Genomic DNA, 20,714 nt, shown 5'->3' on the forward strand with positions numbered 1-20,714 from the left:
TCAGTTTATTTCATTTTCCAGATTTTATTTCTGTGTATTGATATGTTGGGTACTTCAGGAGAAATATTTGTTCAGAATTTTCTGCTTATTCCTCTGAATCTTTCCTGGAAAGCTGTTACGTTATTTTTTTTTTTTTTTTTTTTTCAGTACACTAATAGAAGTTTCTGTTTTGGAAAGCAGATGAATCCAGTGTTGTGTGTGGGCCCATGTTTTGCAGCTGGATGATGGTAGGGCAGAATAGCAACTCACCAATTGCCTCTGAACAGTAGCTTGTGATACCATTGTGTCTGCATCTGCTGCTTCTTGATGACCTGAAGCAATTCGTGGAATTATGGAGCCATATGGCTAAATGTTTTAAAGAGTGAGCCTCAATAAATTAACCTAAAGCAGCTAAGGCTAGAAAAAAATAGGCAGGATCCCAAGTCTAGCAGGAGTCTCTGTTGAGAGTCTATGGGGCACTGACATCATCGTGTCTTCTACATGAGATGACAAATTTATAGCTATTCTTTGACTGAAATCCAACGAAACTTTTTAAATTATTGGCACTTGGAGGGAGAGCTTATAAAATAGTTTTTAGCCTGAAGCAAATGTTCATGGCCAAGTTAAACTTCCTGCAAATTGGGTCTCTAATGGAAATTCTGAGCCTCATCCCAAACTATCGTAGTGCTCTTGGGCACCACAATAATACACTGGGGCAGTAAAGTTTCATTTCCTGTCTTAAGTGCTTTTGGGAGTGATTCCAAGGCATGTGGGTTTTTACCTTAAATCTAGATGACAAGCTTTCCTCTACTTGCTTGCGTAACAGTAGACGCTGCTTAGGTTTTAGGTGATGAAAACACACACCTTAGGCCAGCGTATGACAAATGGTCATCATCTTAAGACTGTGGAAGACAAGAAATAAAATGAAAATGTTCCCGATGACTTTTTAGAGCTGGAGAGCTAAGATAGCTGCACAAAGTGATTTAGAGGAAATTCCAGAATGAAATAATGGGAAAGTGCATCTAATGGACTGTGGTTGATCTTCCTGTCCTCACAGTAGTTTCACAGCAGGGTAATGCCTTTATTTCCAGGGATTTACCCTGATTTAAACTACTGTAGCTCCATTTAAGTCACATGGCAGTGAAGCAAGTGTATTAAAAAGAAGAGAAACAATTTCTGTCTTTATGCACATGAAGAGTATTGAATCATATTTTGTAGTCTCTGCTGCATAATTAATAAATCTTCAGCATCTGTCTTTTAGCTTTTTGTAAATACAAGTGAAACAATGTGAAGCAGCCCCTCTCAAGCAGTGGCTGATATGCCAGTACCTAACATGTCACCCACTCTTTTCTGCCCTAAGGCTTAACCTCCTCTTCCTTTCTCGTTTGTTCCTGTTACGCTCATTTACCCACTTACCCTGGCTCCTGGTCCTGCTCTCTTTATCCTCACACTCCTAGCCATGGCTTCTTTTTCCTTCCAAGCCTAGTCTTACATGGCTTCACCTTGTAGTGGGCTATTAGTCTTCCACTTGACTTCCATCTTGCTTCCTCTGTATTTGAATTGGGTCCTTTCTTCAGACACACTGCTTGACAGCATAAGAACATGGAAAAAATTGGGGAAAAAACTGGGGAAATGGGAACTTTTATTTCATTTGAGATGTCACAGAATTTCAGGCTGAATGGCTTTTATGCTGCATTTACTTTAGAGAACAAATTCATTTAGATTTTTTTTTTTTTTTCATATTCTACATGTACAACAAAGCTAGCACTTTAGTTTAGTTCCTGGCTTTGCTCCTATGTGATTAGGAGTCTTGATGAGATTCTATCTGTATTCATGCAAGTCATAATTTTTCTTGCTGCTAATTATTAGAGGCCAGCTTTAAAATGCTACTTAAATTTTGACAGGTTGACTTTTTTTTTTAAATTTAATTTTCTGGTCCTAAAGAAACTCTGTATATAATAGTCATCACATGGTTATCTATAATTTTCTGGAACTAAAAGAAAGCAAGTATAAGTAGGAATTAAGAAGAGACATTTGGCTAACACATGGCAATCAGAAGACTACTTGCTCCTTCAAGGCTAGCTGTTGCATACCACCCTGTTTGTGATCAGAGCGAGTTGAGTTTATTCTGTTAGCTCTCAGTCCATCTCACGTAAAAGTCTTGTTTGAAACAGACACTTCACAGCATGACTTGTTGAACTCTCTAAATAATGAAGATAACTTTGTCTTTTGACAAAAGGTGATTCAGGTCATAGAGCTTCTGAGCGTATGGTGCTGTTTATGTGAAAGTGGCTGCAGAACAGGTATGTCATTTACCCCTGAGGCCAAACACGTTGGAAAAGTCTCTTCCATTTTACAGATGGCTGCTGAAACTCTTGGCTAAGGCGTTTTGTAATATCCTGTCACTTTTGGCCACTTCTATAATGACTTTTATTTTTGCCCTACAAACTGTATTGCTCTGGAACTGGTCACTTGAATCAGCCTCTAACTCATATCTAATGAACTTCTATTTCTCTTGGAGCTCATCTTGACTATATAATGAAACAACTACTGAATGAAAATAAGACATAACTGCCCTAGAAGCAGCAGAGAGAATTGTTCTATGGAAACCTGCTCGTTAAAACTTACATTTTAAAAAGTGGGATTTATCTAATAGTTCTTTTTGTGTTTGAAAGGTTTTAATTAGCATAAGCTGACACCAATAGAACACAGTCTTGTGAGCTTTCCTTTGAGGAAGAGATAATTGATCGATATTTTCTTAAGTTTTATCTCCACAGCAATCAAATTGACCTTAGCAAGTAGAGATCTTTCCTTGTTGCTGTTGCACACTAATAAATTCTGCCTGTTAATCATGATAACCATTTTAGGAATAAATACTGCAAATACTGACAGTTTGAGGGAAGGAGCAAAGAAAGCCTTTGAGGGATACATAGCTTTCAGTAAAAGCATTAGAAATGAGCTGTGTTTATCTGTTGAGGAATTAGTCTGTTGCTCAAAATTTAAAAATGTATTTATATATGTTTGTATTTATATAAAACTTATATGCACACACTATTTACAATATACATGCAAATATGCCTCCTGGCACTGTGGATCTGAATAGAAGAAAAGTATTGTGGAGGGTTGATTGAATTAGATTTCTGTTCACAGACTTAATTCTTGGTTATTATTAGTGAACTATCAGTAAATCTGATGAATTAGAGGGGAAAAATCAGAGTGGCTGATTTATATAATGATTGTCCTCCTGCCTTGCTTGGGTGGGAGTGTTTTTTCTGCCTTTGACTGTTGATGCATGGAGTGGCTGTGGCTAGAGGAGGTATATGTAAGCATGGACAGAATTAGTTATGAGAGCAGTATACAAGTCACTGATAGAAACTGGTCATGACATCCTTTCATGAATGTAGAGGTTGGTTGTTAGGAAGGAGGAAGAATTAACAGTTTGGCAGGATGTCTTTTCAAAGCATATTCTTCTTCTTGACCTGTTTTCTTATGTCTTAAAATTAAAGTCAACCTATTTAAAGGTTAATAATGAGGACAGAACAGCAGATTGGATGGTTTACAGCAGGCTGCTGTATCCTCTCCAAATCGAAATGTAATTACTCAAAACTGGGAAGTGGATCCATCTAGGCTTCTACTTTAATATGTTTTTTCCAGGATGGTGTGAAATGAACTGTAAGATTTCTTTTTAATGGCTCCAGTGACAGCTTTTCAAAGTCTTGGAGCCTCTGAATTTGTAAGAAGAATGACCTATTTTTATCTCCCTTTGGAAAGACTCAAATCATAAATATTGTGGGATTTATGTTTTTGTGTGCTACCATAGTGATTAAATTTTAGCTTTTACTTTGCACCTGTTGCCAGTGTGCACATGTGGCTCTATAAAAACGTTAAGCAGTGTTTGTAGTCACTACCTGACATAAATAAATGACTGAATCCACTCCTCCAGAAGCCTCAGCACCTATTCTCAAGTCCTTCCCCACCTGTGCTAATAATTACATCACCCAAAGAGCTGCTGAAGTTGAGTGTACCAGATGTGGCCTGTGGGGCCATAGAGCCAGACTGTGATGGTATGTGAGCTTTTTTTTTTGCTCCTTGCGTAATGTTGTGGTTGTGAAAGGTGGTTGTAACTAAGATGAACTAGGATTAAGATTAACCACTTCAATATTAGCTATGCTTTTGGGACTTCTGTCTATTTTTCTTTATAACATGCCACTATTTCCTAAAGAGTGAAACAAAAATATTGGTAGCTCTGGTTGTGGGTCCAATAATAACTGTAATAATCCAGTGAAGATAGTATAAAGTCAAAACTAGTTTATGTCAAAGCAGGGCCATGTACTGACCATTCAGCTAGATTTTTATGAAGTGTAGGATGTAGGGCTTTCTTCTGGCTGATTGTATACCTGAAGTTCTGAGCGTGCACGTTATATTAGTCATGGAGGCGAAGGATATGTAGTTTCTAAAGGACCTAAACTAACTGCTGAAGGTGACTCTTGTGTAGACTGCTCACTTTCCTATAAAGCACCTCCAAATGGTTCAGTTTCTCAGTTTATCACAATTTGCATACCGTGATTGTTGTTAATAAGCGTTTCCCCTTTGTTTGTCAAGAACTTCTTTTGAGCTTGTGGTGCATTATAGCATATAAAAAAAGCAACATTTGCCTTCAGAGCAAACTTATCATTATTGTTCTTGACACGTAAGCTTCATTCCCCTCCTTCATGTAGCTGTCTCTCCAGCACCAGTGGGTATGTTGTTGTAAGCCTGTAGAGGTGGGATATTTCTCTTGCATGGTCACCTAAAGTAATTTGAGTGAAAATACTTACTAGTGTCCTGTATTTTTAAACATCTTGTAGTGCTATTTTCCATTACAACATGTATGGTCTATTGTCCTATATGCAAGATATTATGGAAAATGAATATTTTACATTGTGTAACTTGACATTTTCTCTTGCACGTTATTGGAACATATAATGTTAACATTTGCATGGAAATGGAAGAACTTGTAATTCTCATTTACGTTATTGATATGGTCATTATCAGCAGGGTTGACAGTAAAACTTGATGCAAACTTCATGGACTATTAATTCACACAAACTTCAAAAAAGCAGATAAGGAGGAAATCCTGTGAGGTGCTGAACATATTTCAGGATTTTGAATGAGATGCAGAGATGCATTATGGGGAGAGAGAGCACAGAAACATAAAATGGTATTCTGTAAATCACCTGTACTTCTTCTGTTGTGTTCAGAGGTGGTTGTTTCCTTTTCAGCAACAAATGTATCTAATGAAATCAGGGAGTTAGGTCAAAAAGACAGGAAAGTCATTAGAAGTATGAATGGCTTGTTGGAAGCTACTGGTACTAGTATGTACAGTACTGTAAGAAGTGGGAAATCCTGTGTGCATACATAGTGGGCCAGATCCCATCGCTAGCTCCATCCTCTGGGCTACATGAAAGCAGAAGTCATAGAATCATTTAGGTTGGAAAAGACCCTTAAGATCGAGTCCAACCATTAACCTAACACTGCCAAGTCCACCACTTCCAAGTCTGCCCCTTCTGCTAGCCAAGACTGGTGTAAAGGGATGGACTGCCTCCTTCCACCTGATCCCATACCCAGGAGTTTTGTTGGGCTGGCAGGAGTCCTCCTTTACACCTTGCACCTTCTCTGGAGGCATTTCCAGTCAGAGAGGGACCTGGGGATGTTGATTGACAGCCAGCTGAACAGGAGCCAGCAGTGTGCCCAGGTGGCCAAGAAGACCAATGGCATCCTGGCTTGTATCAGCAATAGCATGGCCAGCAGGGACAGGGAAGGGATCTTACCCCTGTGCTCAGCACTGGTGAGGCCACCCCTCGATGACTGGGTTCAATTTTGGGCCCCTCACTACACAAAGGCCATTGAATGACTCGAGCGTGTCCAGAGAAGGGCAATGGAGCTGGTGCAGGGTCTGGAGCACAGGTCTGATGGGGAGCGGCTGAGGGAACTGGGGGGGTTTAGTCTGGAGAAGAGGAGGCTGAGGGGAGACCTCATGGCCCTCTACAACTCCCTGAAAGGAGGGTGCAGAGAGGGGGGATGAGTCTCTTGACCCAAGGAACAAGCGCCAGGACAAGAGGGAATGGCCTCAAGCTGCGCCAGGGCAGGGTCAGACTGGCTCTTAGGAAGGATTTCTTTGCAGAAGGGATTGTTGGGCGTTGGAATGGGCTGCCCAGGGCAGGGGGGGAGTCCCCATCCCTGGAGGGGTTGAAGAGTCGGGTTGAGCCAGCGCTGAGGGATCTGGTGGGGTTGGGAACGGTCAGTGTGAGGTTCATGGTTGGACTGGAGGAGCTTCAAGGTCTTTTCCAACCTAGATGAGTCTGTGATTCTGTGATTTGAGCTCCAGCTGTGCTTCAGGTTGAGTGAGTACTAAATCTGTAGTATACCCTACCTGTAGTAGTGGCAACTTTCACGGACCTGCCCCTCTGCCTGCTCTTGCCAGGATGTTGTTTTGAGCCTTTTGTAGGGCAAGTGCTGTAGGTGCCTTCAGCCCCTGTAGCACTACCTGTGCACGGGCTCTGTTATAACTTTGCACGCAGGGGACCTCACAGCCCTGGTGGCCTTGTCTCCAGGGACCGATGTTGATCTCCTCTCACGAGAAGCTGCTGCTTGTGCTTGTCTTTTTCCCGGCCTCCAGCCAAGTGGACCTACTGATTTCACTTGCTCCTTTCCAAGGATGTATGGCCGTTGTGTAACATAGTGCCTTTGCAGAAAGTATTGTCAGTCAGGTGTCCTTGACTTTGGGCAGTACAAGCTGTATCCAGAGAAAACAAAATGATTCTCGTGTGTGCTTGCCTGCTTTCATTTCCTGTCCTGTCTGAATCACTTTTGGACTAAGGTCAGAGTCCTCACAAGTGGCCTAAATTTTCTTCCAGTTTAATCTTTTCCACTTTTGAACTCTTATCCTCCTTCCTGTGCCGTTTGCGCCTTCAGATCATCCATTGCTTGTTTGCTGGTCTTTCTGGCAGGACCCGTTTCTTAGTTTGTCCAGGGTCTTTGTCCAGGAAAGTTGCTATTTGAGTAAAGGACTAAGTCTAGTGGCACAGTTTTTTAGTCTTTGTTTCTATTTTGGAATTAAATTTAACAGACTTCCCAGAAGGTTAAACAGGAACTGTGTTATCTCATGTAGCTGAAACATATAGGTGATGGTTAGCATTTTATTCCTTTCAGTAGCTCCCTGGTAGCTAAGCATTGTATCCCAAGACCAGAAGTGGCATCCTAGATGCTCTACAGGTTTCACAAGATTGCTCTGCCTTGGATACTCTTTAGTTCCCATTTGGAAGTTGTCTTTACAATAGTGAAATCTAATCATATAGATTCATTTAAAAGAAAATAACTAGCATGTATCCAGGATAAATATCTGTAGACTTTGAGGAAAATACATTTGATATATTCTTAACATTTGACATATTCTTATGTGTGGATCAGTTTTGTAAGTGAATATTTTTATGTATAATACATACCGATTAAAAAAAGCAACACATTAAGTAAATTCTATTTATAAATATATAATTTTTCTATATGCAGTTATATAAACTTGTGGGCTTTTTTTTTTTTTTTTTTTTTTTTTTTTTGTTAAAGAGTGAAAGTCCTGCAGGAATATCAAGGCAGCCTTCCACAAAAGGATCAAGGCAACACGCCAAACCCGGAGGAGAAGGTAACTAGAGGGAGGATATTATTTCTATTAAATATGCTGGAGGGTTATTGAATAGGAATAGCATAAATACTTAAATATCCATGTTTATTGTTTTCAGTGCTTTTTTTTATACTCCCTGTCTGCATTTATGAATCCAATAGGCAATTTTCCTGCATGGATTTGATACACAGAAAGTGGTACTCAGTTCAGTTTGCTCGAGTTCCTCATGCACAATTGCAGAGATCAATTCAGCATGCTCTTGTTATTTATTGTGTTCTCTCTGAATGGGCTTTTCTAGCTGGTCTACAACTATTTCTGTTAGTTTCACAACGACTGTTTCTTTGCTTAATAATCTAACAAGTTTAGGCAAATGATGCCTTGCAAAACTTTGGCTTTTTTTTTTTTTTTTTTTCCCTATCACTGAGGATTAGTGGACAGTATGTCTGAGTTGATAAAAATACTGCACATTACCTTTACATAAAGTCACATGTAACGGTTTGTTAAATGTTTACAGCAGAGCAATATTCAGCACAGTATTTTTGTTATAGTAAGACTTAAGATATGGTGTTTAAGATTGTTGTAGTAAGATGAAAGACATTTGTGAGGCAAGATGTGCTTTCCTGTAGGGATAAATCACAGAACCATGAACCCTGAATTTGTAACTTTATCACTTAGTAATATTTGGGAAGAGTGCTCTTCCAAAATTTGGCTAGGGAATCCAAACTTCACTTATTTTCTGAATTTTTCAGTTGTTTTGCAAGGATCTGAAGTCTTACTGTTTGGTCATTAGAAATTTAGGGTTTATAATGAAAAGATTGTATCTGTCACACTCCCCACCCCCCCACCCCCACCAAAAAAAAAAAAGGCATGCTTCCTGAGATTAACTCAGTACTGGCTAGCGCAGAAAGGGATTTACCAGGGTATTTGTTTGATAAAGCAGTACATTAAACCATCCACATTTGTGTTAACTTTCTGGGGTTTCTTCAGTGAAAAGATGGTTGGGTGAATTCAAGTCTAGCCAAACCTTTCTAAGTGATTTCCATAGCTTGAAATGCTTACAATGTGCCAGGTGTAAGCTGGAGAACATGTGAAGATAAGGTGTTAAGCAAAACCTCTGGCTTGCAGCCCATTTAATGATTAGAGAAGATTCCTCTGAGTATTGAAACAATGACACGTGGTTGTAGATCTTTTGACTTTCTCCAACGTCTGTCATTATGGCTGTGGTCAACTGTATTGCACCTGGGCTGATGTCAGGCTAGGACCTTGGGATGTGAGTTGGAACAGGGAAGGAGATCTGGGTATCATCAATACCGGATCCTATCCCATGTCATCCTCCACAGTAGCTCAACCAGGTGTGAGGAACCAAGCCCTGCTGCGTTTCTGCTGAGAGTGCTGGGGAAGGAAGGACAGAAACTTGTTTGTTCCAGAGGGTTTATCAGTGGGAAATGAGAAACTGTAAAAAGCCCATCTCTTTGTGGCAGCCAGGAGTCGCCTGGTAGCGGTGTGGCCACCACCCTGAGTCTAGACAGTAGATGAGGAGGTAGCTCTGTAGTCATCTCATCCTTGCTTCAGTGCTAAGTCTGTCAAGACTGTCAGTTGTGATAAAAGAACTGTGGTGTTCGTGCTTGTCCTAGGAAGTGGATTGATATGAATTGTAATGGTATTGATTACAGGCCATTTTACCAACCTCTTTTGAGTCGTTGTTGACTGGGGCTGTTTAACAAATGGTACAACCATCAATAAACATCTCTCCTCATCTGCCTCACACCTGCCATTAGTCATTTCTCTTTGTCTCTTTAGACAAGATTTTAGTGAAGATTTTAGTCGTGAGATGGTTTTAGCTGAATATAGCAGACAGTTGTGTCAGGCTTTGCAAATAAGTAAATAATTTTATCTGTTAAGGTGCTTCATTGCAATTGATTATGTCACCAGCTTTTGTATGTAAGTGTATTAAATGCTGTATTAGCATACTAACTGGAAACTAGATTATCTTCAGAATATTCCCAGTACTTAATACTTTCACATCAGGAAGAAAGGAATCTAAATTTACTATTGCTAGCCCTTTGTATAACAAAGCCAAGAGGAAGAGCCTAGAGAAACACAGAGGTAAGGAGTAAAACAGGCTGGTACCTAGACCTCATACGACAACAGTGTAACTGCACTTTCTGTCTGTATTTAAAGGTCTTTTCCTCCCCTACTCTTATTTCAGTGACCAGGTTATTTACTATCATTCAGATTTTCTTTCAACGGTTTTGTGCCCTGGGTGCTAATATTTTATTTCACATGAAAAAGTCATTGTACGTAAATCAGTTTAACATCTCTGTTCAGAAGATATAATAACACCTGTGAATTGATGCCTCTTAAATAGCTAACTCTGGCTAAGGACATGCTGTTTAGACTAACAAAAGATAAAGATCTTCACTTAATCTGCCAATGTCACTATTATTAATCTATGTAAAGAGATTGTGTGTTGCTGTGTGTCTTCCCGAGCGTCCCAAGCTGGGTTTCTGTTTTAGTAGGTTTCCGTGTCTCTGAGGCAAAATACTGAAGTTATATCAGAGCTTGGGTAGTGTTTTCAGAACAATCAATAGCCATGTTTTCAAAAGGACTTGGGGGGAAAAAAATTAAAAAGATGTTTAGGCACCTTAAATACCTTGGAAAAGATCTGGCATTTTGGATATGAATGTCTGTTGACTTAGGAGCTTAATTCAAGTTGATGCTTGAAAATTGAAAATTTTACGTCACATCTCATGTATGTCTCGTGCTGTGAGATTTTAATAATTTTGCAGCTGAAAAATACCATCTGGATTCCATTAAATGTAGTCTTATTTTACTGCTTAGTGATCCTTAGCTGATGCTATAACTTTTTTTATTTCCCAAGATTTGAATATTTATTTTATAACCTGTACTGGCACTAAACTACAGTGACCAGACATGCCCCATTTTATGGGATTGTCCCTTCTTTAAAATCAGGATCCAGTTTTTCTGATAAATGAAATATGGTTAACGACTTATCCTGTGTTTTGGCTTTAACGTAAATATTTTAAAATACTTCTCTCTTCATAATGCAGCAAGTCAGTGCACTCAAATTTCAGTTTACCTAAGCGATAAACACTTTGGGGCATTAGCCCTCTTTTTGTTCTAATGCAGCAGAACTGCAGTAGGTGAGTAGGGCTCATAGGTGCTCCAGTAAGTAATCCAGAGAGTAGTAAAAATCTTCTGGAGCTCTGATGCTGCCTGTTGCACACTGTTCTCTGTAGTTACTGGTGACAATGATCAGAGCTTTCTATATTTTCTAATATTAAACTGGAGAAAATAAATGCAGAACAGGAGAACACAAAAAGGCTAGTGTCATGACTAAACTTGCAAGAAACAAAACTGAAGTGATAAATGGAGGACTAGTTAAGAAAAACCAGGTATATTTGCTATCCTGGTAATTAAAACGAGTTATATCAGCATTTGCTTACCACTATTATGAACCAATTCCTAATGGTATTGGAGCAAATGTTTTGGGGTTTTTTAGTTGTTTGGGTTTTTTTTTCCTCATAGTTAATGTTACATTTATTACTACTCAGGCAGTAACTGCTTTTATAGTTGCAACATGCCTTGCAGCAAAACTTGTATCATGCAATAGAGACCATTTTTGCTAATTTAGGAATTGATTGATAAATTGAACAATTTTCTGTAAACTTGCAGTTGCTCTTAATTGCGATATGACCAGGTTTCCTTTCAGACACTGAATTACTTCCTAAATGGAAATGATGGAGTAAAGTGCTTCACTTTCTACTGTCGGTTTGGCTTTTCTGCTAAGCTCCAGACCTGATGGCTAACTTGTAGCACTGCTGTATAGGTTGGTGATGAATGTTTAAATGGTAGTTTCAGTTTTATTAAATGACAACTCATCCTGGCCTTAGCACAGGTAAATGAAAGTTGACTTTGCTGTGTGTTAATCTCCTCCTAAACTAGTAGAACTCATTGTTTCTGCTGCAGTGGACTATACATCTTTGTGGATGTTTCCTGTGGTATGGGTGGAGGAGTAGGTCTTCTGCTATTGATCTGCATGTCCTGAATGCTTCAGCTTTATGCTGCATGCAATAATTTAATCGCTGGTTTTGGAAATGGTGGATATTTCAACCCAAGCATTAGGCAGGGCTCTATCTAGTAAATCTTTTCCCATGCTATCAAAACTGTTTGTTCATTTGTTCTGGTAGTGAAAATGTTACCTGAGGTGGCCTGGCTGTAGATAGGGGCCCTGTGAATCTGTTCTTTACCTTTCCATTACATTTACCTGTTTGCAGACAAGGAGATTTGGAAGCGCTGGGTTCAGTTCTGAGGCAGCACTTTGGCTACATCTGTTTTAAACATGCATGCTCTTTCTTTATCTGTAATCTTGCCTATTTCTGAATTTATTGTGCTTCTGCTGCATTTTGAGGAGTGGGAGAACTGAACGTATTACTCCAAGTGAAGGGGGGGTGTGTGTGGGGGTGTGTGTGTATATATATTTTTTAATGATAAAACGAAAGCTAAATATTCTACCAATTCTGTACGTGTCTTGACAAACTGTATGGATAGTTTAACTTTTCTTGACCACCTTGACACAGGTATATTTTCAGGAGTGATGTACAAATGGTGCTGAAGCATTTCTCCTTTGTGTCCCTCTGCCCTGAATGTCTCTTCTTCCTGGGCAGATAATTTAGAAATCAGATGTATACCTGAATATTTCAGCTTTATTCCACTGTGTGTTACTTTGCTTTTGTCATCATCATCCTATTGTAACTGGGGGAATTAATTTAAGGTAATTGGTAGATGAAATAGTATTTCATTTTTTTACAAAAACCCCCCTGGTTTAGGTAGCATCAAAAGTGAACAGCATTTGTGGACTATGCTCTTCTATGGCATTACCAGCAAGTTGTGGAGTTCAGCTACCAGAAATCAGTTTTTCTTGCTTGAAATTTCTTAATGGCTTTAGTATGAAATGCGTTTAAAGCTAAAGCCTTTGAAACAAACCAAAATGCATTATGCCTTCCAAGTAGTATACAAACAGTATTATGTGTTTTAGCAGTTGCTTAGACTTTATTAGGTAAATACTGTATTGTTTCACCAGCTATCAGGCTGATAAGTAATATCTGTAAATCGTTTGTGAATCGAAGAAGTTGCCATTAGTTTGCAGTAACATAAGGAGTTCAATCAGCGGTCACGTAAAAAGTCTTTGTGAACTCTGAATGTTACTTATTTACACTCAAGACGGTTTATTGAACTAGGATAGCCCTTAAAGAAATAGTAAGTGTAACAGGTATTTAGCATGGCTTTTTATTTTAAATTTTTATTGTATCTTTGGTTTCATTTGACTATAAACTGTTTTGTTACAGGAACTGTGGAAATGAAGAGCGTGGCAGATAGGATTTCAGAGGACAGTGTTGCTAAACTGCAAGAGAAAGCTGAACCAGGACTTGCAGTAAAACAGAAAGGTAGGGAGAATAAAAACTTGACTGCCTTGGAAAGTCTAACTTGAGTGCTTCGGGGTCAAACTTGAATCCATGCAGCTAAATGATTTAAGGCGGGTGATTTACACTTAATCCAACTGCGGTCTTGTGTTTTAATCACATCTGGTGATTAATGTCCTGGTTTAAAAATATACGTTCCCTGATAAAACAGTTACTTTTATTTTCTCTTTCCTTATTCTTAAGCAAGTTTTCAAAAAGACCAGTGCTTACAGTGTCTCAAGGAAAATGCAGGGCTGCTGTGCCTGAATCCCTTGGTGACTTGTTCTATGTAAGAATGTTGCCTTTTTGCACAAGTATTTGGGAGTCTCACTTAGTGTTTGCATTTTATAAGATTTTTAGAGGAAAATTCCATCTCTGCGTACTTATTTCTCCATTTTTTTTTTCCAAGTTGAATATAGCTCCCAAGACATACATTGTTAATGAGGTATTTGTATCCAGCTACAATATACATGAAGCCATAGAGGCAAAATGTAGGAGGAAGAACTGAGATTTAAGCAAAAAGCTGCGTTTCTGTTTTCTCCAGATCCAGATGCTTGACCTAGCTGAGAGAGTTGATACCATGTATATGAGAGGTCAAAGGCTGTTTCCCAGTCCACCTGTGGCCTTCAGGGCCTCGTAGCTGTGTCAGTCTAATGAAATGTAGACGGTTGGCCAAGACATTTGTGTGACCTTACACAACTGGGAGAACTTCCATGCTAATTCCTTTTAATCTTTTGGAGCTGTCTTGTCTGTTGGAATGTTATATAACTTTATATTCCTCTGCTTATAATTTGAATGTATGTAAGAGGAGTACCCCCAGGTTCATTATTGATTTGGATTGGATTCTCAGGTGGTGTAAGAACCAAATATTGTATTGAGTGTTCTCTATTTTCAGCTTTATTCAATAGGATAATGTAACATAGTAGTGCATTAGTGAACCTTAATTTTCTGTAAGTTCTTACAGAGATGAAATCGTTATTCACACATTTAATAGCTTTCACAGTTGGAATGTGAAATCAATTATGAGAGTCGATAAGAACAGTCATTGCAGATAGCTAAGTTGGATGCTATCTGGACTAATCATTAGGCAGTGATCACCTGTCCCTTTTTGCTGTGTTCTTGTGTCTTTAATGGCAAATAAAAGTTTCCAAGGGAAGAATCATTTATAGGATTTTAAAAACATTGTTTACTAGCTGAAATAAACTTACTGTCCTAGATCTTCAGTCTTATATTCTGTTTCTGAGATTGAGGCTCTGAACCTTTCCATTGTGGTGGTTTTTATTTTCTTTATAAATGAGTATTTGTCAGCATATCTGTTATTCTCCCTTGATGTCCTCCATTAGGAATCCTCACTGGCTGGTTCATGGTAGCCTTTTAGATAAGAAATACATGTTTAAAGCTTTCTGGCAAAGGGGTGTTTTGGTCTGCGTCAGCTATTTGCTCATATACCCCTGAAGTTACTTAGGTTCCACTTTCTTTAGATGTGTGCACATAAATGCACCACTGTGGCAAGAAGGGAGAGCAGTTGGATTTCATGGTCGCTCTATAAAAGTGTAGGCCTGCATGAGGCATTTTCAGAAGCTGATGATTTTTCTTAACCTTGTTAAATTCTAAAACGAGGGGTTTTTTTGAATTTCACTGGTACAGTTTATCTTCTCACAGTTTTGGTAGTTATGTTGAGGTATACTTCTCTGGGAGGAGTAATGCCAGGATCCTTTCTAAAGTTTATTTCAAAGCAACCTTAAGATGTCACTTATTCAGTTGAGCCATCACAACCACCTACCACCCATCTGCAGAGAACTGGCATATATGTAAAATATGAACGTCCTTTCCACCGCCTTGGCCCAGGGGCTGGGAGAGCAGTGTCTTAAACCTGGTTGTGCTGATGCAGTTCTTCAGGCAGTGTGTGAATGCTTGTGCTAACAGGAGGGAATGGCAAGTGTGAAGGCAGGAGTGCTTATTTGGTGGCAGTGCCAGTTTACACTGGCGGGAGGGTTTAGAAACTACTGAAACTCTGCTTAGTTTGTCACTGCATCCTGGAAATCACAGTCCTTGCAAGATGCTTAGGCACTGTCTTGTTTGCTTATGTAGCTGCTCTGTGATACAGTTTGATTGGTTAATTGTGCATGAAGATTTATACTCCAGCTAACTCTAGTGGAATGAAATGGAAACTCGGTGTTGAAACTGCTTAAAAATCACAGTCACTGTCCTTCCGCAACTCCAAACCTACCTTTGGAGTAGGTTAGTTGGACAGGAGGTGAAGATAGTTCTTCCACAAGCTTGTCAAGGTTTCAGAGGGTATTTGGAACTACTTAAAAAAGAAAAAATTACATTCTGTGAACTGCTTCTCAGCTTCCTCTGGATCTTTAGTTTTTCTATTTCTGGACTGTGTAAACTTATTTTGAGGGGTGAGCAGTCCCTGTGCTTTCCTAGTTCAAAGTAGATGGGCATGGCTTTGCCTCTCAGATCTGTTGTACAGATCTGTACAATTCACCTTTTACGCATCTCATTTAACTTCCAGGAATATCTAGTCAGATATTCTATCAAGACAAACATTTTGATCCTCCACTGTCTTTTGACTTTTTTAAAAAGTTTCATTTCTGATGACTTTGTTTAGCTTAATAAGCAGAACTTTGATGTCTTTAGCGCAGGAGCGTGAGTTTGTTGGAAACACTCCCTAATGTGTTTGTCCTATTCTCCTGGTCCCAGTAGTAGCTCCCAAGTTAGAAGCTGGCTGTAGTTCTTTTTTTTGTGCTTCATGCCAAACTTGGTCAGATTATTATTAAAGAATTTATCTAATTTATCTGAAAAATCAATGTATTTGTTATTTCGAGGTGAATTTGCCAGTGACTCAGGGACATTATAGTGACAAAAGACCAGCACTGAACATACCAATGATAGCTAAAAACTTCTAAGAGAAGAAACAGTGCTTTTCAATAAATAAAGCACTTCTCTAGTTTAGTGCTTTTTTTCCCTTATATGCTATGTATTAAGAACTTTTAAACTGTAACAAACCATAATTTTGTTGCGTTTGAATGCTTTGAGTAGACTTTATCCAAGAATACCAAAAAGCCGTCTATGAAAGTGCTTTGTGCTTTGAGTTAAGTGTTTAAAAAAAAAAAAAAGTGATAGTTTATGAGCACTTTATAGGTTCTAACTTGAAAATAAGCAGAACCTGTGGGGAACTTTTTGCAATATATTACAAGTAATTATTGCAACCACCAGATTAACAAAAAGTAAGTTTTCCATTTTCTTCATGTCAGTACTTGACATTGTTTCCCTCCTCCTCCTATTACTTGGTGCGTTTGTGGCTTCTGTTCGTATTAAAAGTGAAAGTGATCCACAAATAACTGGGTAATTGGGCAGTAATCTGGAAATTTCCTAATTCCTATCCAGTGAATCTGGAAATCTAGAAATCTGATATATGTGAGGTCCCTGAAGCATCTCTCAGTTTGCTCTCTGTGCAGTGCTGTGATACCATCACTGCTCTATCTCCACTGGTGCTGTGGGGAGGGGATGAATCAGGGAAGTGAGGTTTTGGAGATGCTCATTTTTCACACAGACTAAATGAATGCTTGAAGAACTCCTTGCAACTGTTGACTTTCTATCTCGTGAGCAGCTGTTTTGTTGGCGTGATGCATGTCAGGATGTAGCAAGACCAAGAAATCAGCTGAGACCTTGACTGTGGCCAATAACTGCTCCAAAAGCTAAATTTCTTTAGCAGACTGCCCTTCTTGCTTAAAGGTAGCTGTTTCTTTGAAAACAACATTAGTGGTTCTTGCAGGCGTTGTTCCTTGGGAGCTGGGTGTGTGTAGAGGCAAGGGAGGACTGTACATGCTTCCACAAACCTGCAGGAACCTGCTGTGCCAAAGGTCAGTGATGGCTTTCCAGTATGAGAAGTGAAGCTGTACTATTAACAGACTGAACGTAACACACGGAAAATTAAAAATCCTGGACGTGCTCACGCCTCTCCCCAAGCCTCTCTGCATAAAGGTTGCCAAAGCATTCGGTCTGACTTACCCGTGGTACCCACAGTCACCAGTGGGCTGTCTCAGTTCCTGTGGTTGCATGTGCAGGCTCCAAGCAGAGCCTTTATGCAAAATCAAATATTTTATTAAGGAGCAGACCTCTGGTTTTTTTATTTCTCCATACTTTTGTGAACACCATCATGTGGCAAAATACCTTTTGCTGTGTGGAAGGGGAATTTTGAAATCCCTGTTATCTCTGTTAGGCAGGGATGCTAAATTAGGGAAGCGCAAGAAGCTCGTGGTACAGCCAGCAACAGAACACAGTGTTCTGACTTGGGCCTGGCTTGGTCTTAACATAGGGACTGTTCCAGCTCATGTCCCAGCAACTGTAAGGCTGGTTGATGCACAGTGGTTGTTCCTGTACCAGTAAGGCTGAGGGAAAGCTTAACACAGTGCTTATGTTGTTAAGTGTATTTACATATATTCTTATGTTCTCCAGAAGACCATATGTAGAATTAATACACTGTATAAAAATGTAGTATACATACTGTTACAGAATCACAGAATCATCTCGGTTGGAAAAGACCTTGAAGATCCTCCAGTCCAACCATGAACCTCACACTGACCGTTCCCAACTCCACCAGATCCCTCAGCGCTGGGTCAACTCGACTCTTCAACCCTCCGGGGATGGGGACTCCCCCCCTGCCCTGGGCAGCCCATTCCAACGCCCAACAACCCCTTCTGCAAAGAAATGCTTCCTAAGAGCCAGTCTGACCCTGCCCTGGCGCAGCTTGAGGCCATTCCCTCTTGTCCTGGTGCTTGTTCCTTGGGTCAAGAGACTCATCCCCCCTCTCTGCACCCTCCTTTCAGGGAGTTGTAGAGGGCCATGAGGTCTCCCCTCAGCCTCCTCTTCTCCAGACTAAACCCCCCCAGTTCCCTCAGCCGCTCCCCATCAGACCTGTGCTCCAGACCCTGCACCAGCTCCGTTGCCCTTCTCTGGACACACTCGAGTCATTCGATGTCCTTTTTGTAGTGAGTACAGTAGTTTTAAATGAGAAGGCCCTACCTGTGAAATGGCTGTTACATGCACAAACCCATTAGGAAAATGGAGTGCAGTAGACTCTGAAAGATACTTGCATTTCTTTGCCTAAATTTGGGCTGGTAAAAGCCCAGCTGCTTTGGCCTTTTTTCTTTCAGTGGTGCCGTTTGTTAGTGTTTTCAGATCAGAAGGACACTGGAGTGAACAGTAGAGTTAGAAGTCCTTTCTATGTGTGGCATTACATGGAAGAAATATTTATGACAGATAATTCATGTGAGCAGGCTTTCTAGATGGAACATAAGAACACTGAATGCTTTTTACCTACCAAAATTATTTGTAGAAGGGCTGAAGCAGAAAGTGGTGAATGATGTCCATAATCCTGCACAGTTAGATTGTCAAGGCTGAGATGTCATTCACCTTGTTCCCTGCCATTACAGAGAATGGTCTAACCTGAGCTTGGCAGGTGTGGGTTCATGTGGTTAACTGCACTGGACGGGTCAGAGTAACTTGGTGGGAAATCTATCAACTGGGAAGGAGCGGTTAAACTGGTTCTGTCTGATTTAAATGGCAAATGAGGTCAACCCTATGGAGAGCATAACTATGGTGGGATTACAGAAGAAGCCCTCATCGAATCGTAGAATCCTTGATGTTGAAAGGGATGGACGGATGGAGGTCGGCCAGTCCAACCCCCTGGTCAAATCTGGGTCAACTAAGAATACCAGTAGCGGAAAATAAGAAGTTAAGGTAAACAAAAGAAAGGTTTAAAAAAACCCAGCATAGAGAATATAGGGTTTTTTAATACATTTTTCTTCTTATGATTTTCTATAATGAGCAACTTGAAATATTGCAGATGTTACCATGCAACTATGGAAGAATTGAGTGAGGTGATGTCATTTTCACTGATGAGGGAATTTCACAATATTAAGAAACAAATAAAAAATAAAGAAATTTTAAATGTTTTTTCTGTGTCCCTTTTGAATTGTGAATGCTCTGAGATGTTTAAAAACTGGAAGTTCACAAGATATTTAACTTTTATATAAGCTCATAGAATTTTATTTCTAATTTAAAAAGTTTGTCGTGATATATTTTTATGAGCACATGCGTTGAAGTATAGGGCTGATAAGATTCAAAATACTGTCATAAGAAAAATTAGATTTGCCTTGCCAGCTAAGCCAAAAATATGTTTGTTTTGTTTAATAGAAGGAGAAGCGGAGAATGTGGCTTCTGAAAAGCTTACGGCGTCTGAAAATGGTGAAGTACCTAATGATCTTCCACCTCAGCCCATCCAAAGGTTTGTTCCTATCCTTTATTCTGTTTGAATGAAACTATGATGTGTCTGGAGGTAATAGAGTCAGTCCATTTTAAAACAGCAAGGAAACTTGGAGCAATATGTTTCTGCTAGTACCAAATAATAAATATTATTCCACGTATGGTTTCCCTTTATTCACTTTCATTTCCTTCTGTAAAGAAAACTGTAACATTGTGAAGCGTTTTGGACTTATTTTCTTAATCCATCAAGTGCTTCGATATAATGTTATTAAAATACGATGGATGTGTGGAGAGTCTAATGAGAAGAACATTGCATTACATACAGAAGAACAACTTGCCTTTTAAATCCCAACTTACCTTTTCTTTGCTCAGCAAAGGCTTGTGTAATTGTACCGCTTGTGAAAATAATTTTTTTTTTCCATTTTCATTGCATTGTGTACTGTTAATGCTAAATTCGTTGTTAATGGTAAACAACTGTGCTGTATACAGGTTATTTTTTTTACTGAGACAAATCAAGAGGTGGTTTTACATGGAATCATAGTTCTTTTGTTTTAGGACACATTTTCTAGATTTTCCTAGACTCCTACTGGGATAGCAAGTATTGTGATATCAGATTGTATATTGGGGACGTTTTCAATGTTGTTATGCGTTGGCTAATTTATTCAGCTCGTGTATGTGTACACGTCTGTTGCTTTGGAGGACACGTAAGACTTCCTTTTATAGTATAACTGAAAAAGCCTCTTTGTTATTGTAGACGTATTCCCCGTCCTAGCAGTGCAAGACCAGCCCCACCCCGAGTAAAACGTCAAGAAAGCGCAGAGGTCTTACTTCCAGAAAGGTAAGCAATGTGGGACATGCAGAGCAGACGTTTCTAGCTCTTGTGCCACACTATTCTCAGATCTTCTGTGCCTCACCTGCTGCTGAATGGCTTTAGGATGGATCACCTCACTGCTGGTAGCTGGAAAATTCAAGCCTGTTTTATGTGGTTTATTGTTTCTGCAAATCCAGTGCATTATCTAAAAGTTATGGTTGGTAGTCACATCTGGGAGTTCAAAAATACGATTTAATTTTTTTTGCCTTTGGGAACTCTGAAACAGATAACCCTAGAACGTTAGTCTAAACTACCATTAGAAGAGATCTGTAAAACATGCAGTGAATATCCCGTGTTCAAAAAAAGGCTGAAGCAGCCATTTGGAACTACAAATAAAATGGCTTACTTGATCTCTGGTAAGTGTCAGTCACTGAAGTAGCGTGTTTAGAAGGAAAATATGCATCCTTTTGTGAGAGAAGGATGGCTGTTTTCAGAGTTTGGCTGAATT

General features: G+C 39.5%; 1 protein-coding gene across 3 annotated transcripts in view; it reads left to right on the top strand.

Annotated features, from left to right (window-relative positions):
• TRAF3IP1 (TRAF3 interacting protein 1) overlaps positions 1–20,714 on the top strand; it is a 46,359-nt gene that overhangs the window by 9,651 nt on the left and 15,994 nt on the right. For all 3 annotated transcript variants that reach the window (XM_074829845.1, XM_074829847.1, XM_074829846.1), the window contains 4 exons: positions 7,582–7,657; positions 13,006–13,104; positions 19,327–19,417; positions 20,150–20,233. In XM_074829845.1, coding sequence (XP_074685946.1) covers positions 7,582–7,657; positions 13,006–13,104; positions 19,327–19,417; positions 20,150–20,233 — 350 coding nt within the window. The remainder of the gene's footprint in view (positions 1–7,581; positions 7,658–13,005; positions 13,105–19,326; positions 19,418–20,149; positions 20,234–20,714) is intronic.

This window comes from Strix aluco, chromosome 6 (genome assembly GCF_031877795.1).
Source record: "Strix aluco isolate bStrAlu1 chromosome 6, bStrAlu1.hap1, whole genome shotgun sequence".
NCBI lineage: Eukaryota > Metazoa > Chordata > Aves > Strigiformes > Strigidae > Strix > Strix aluco.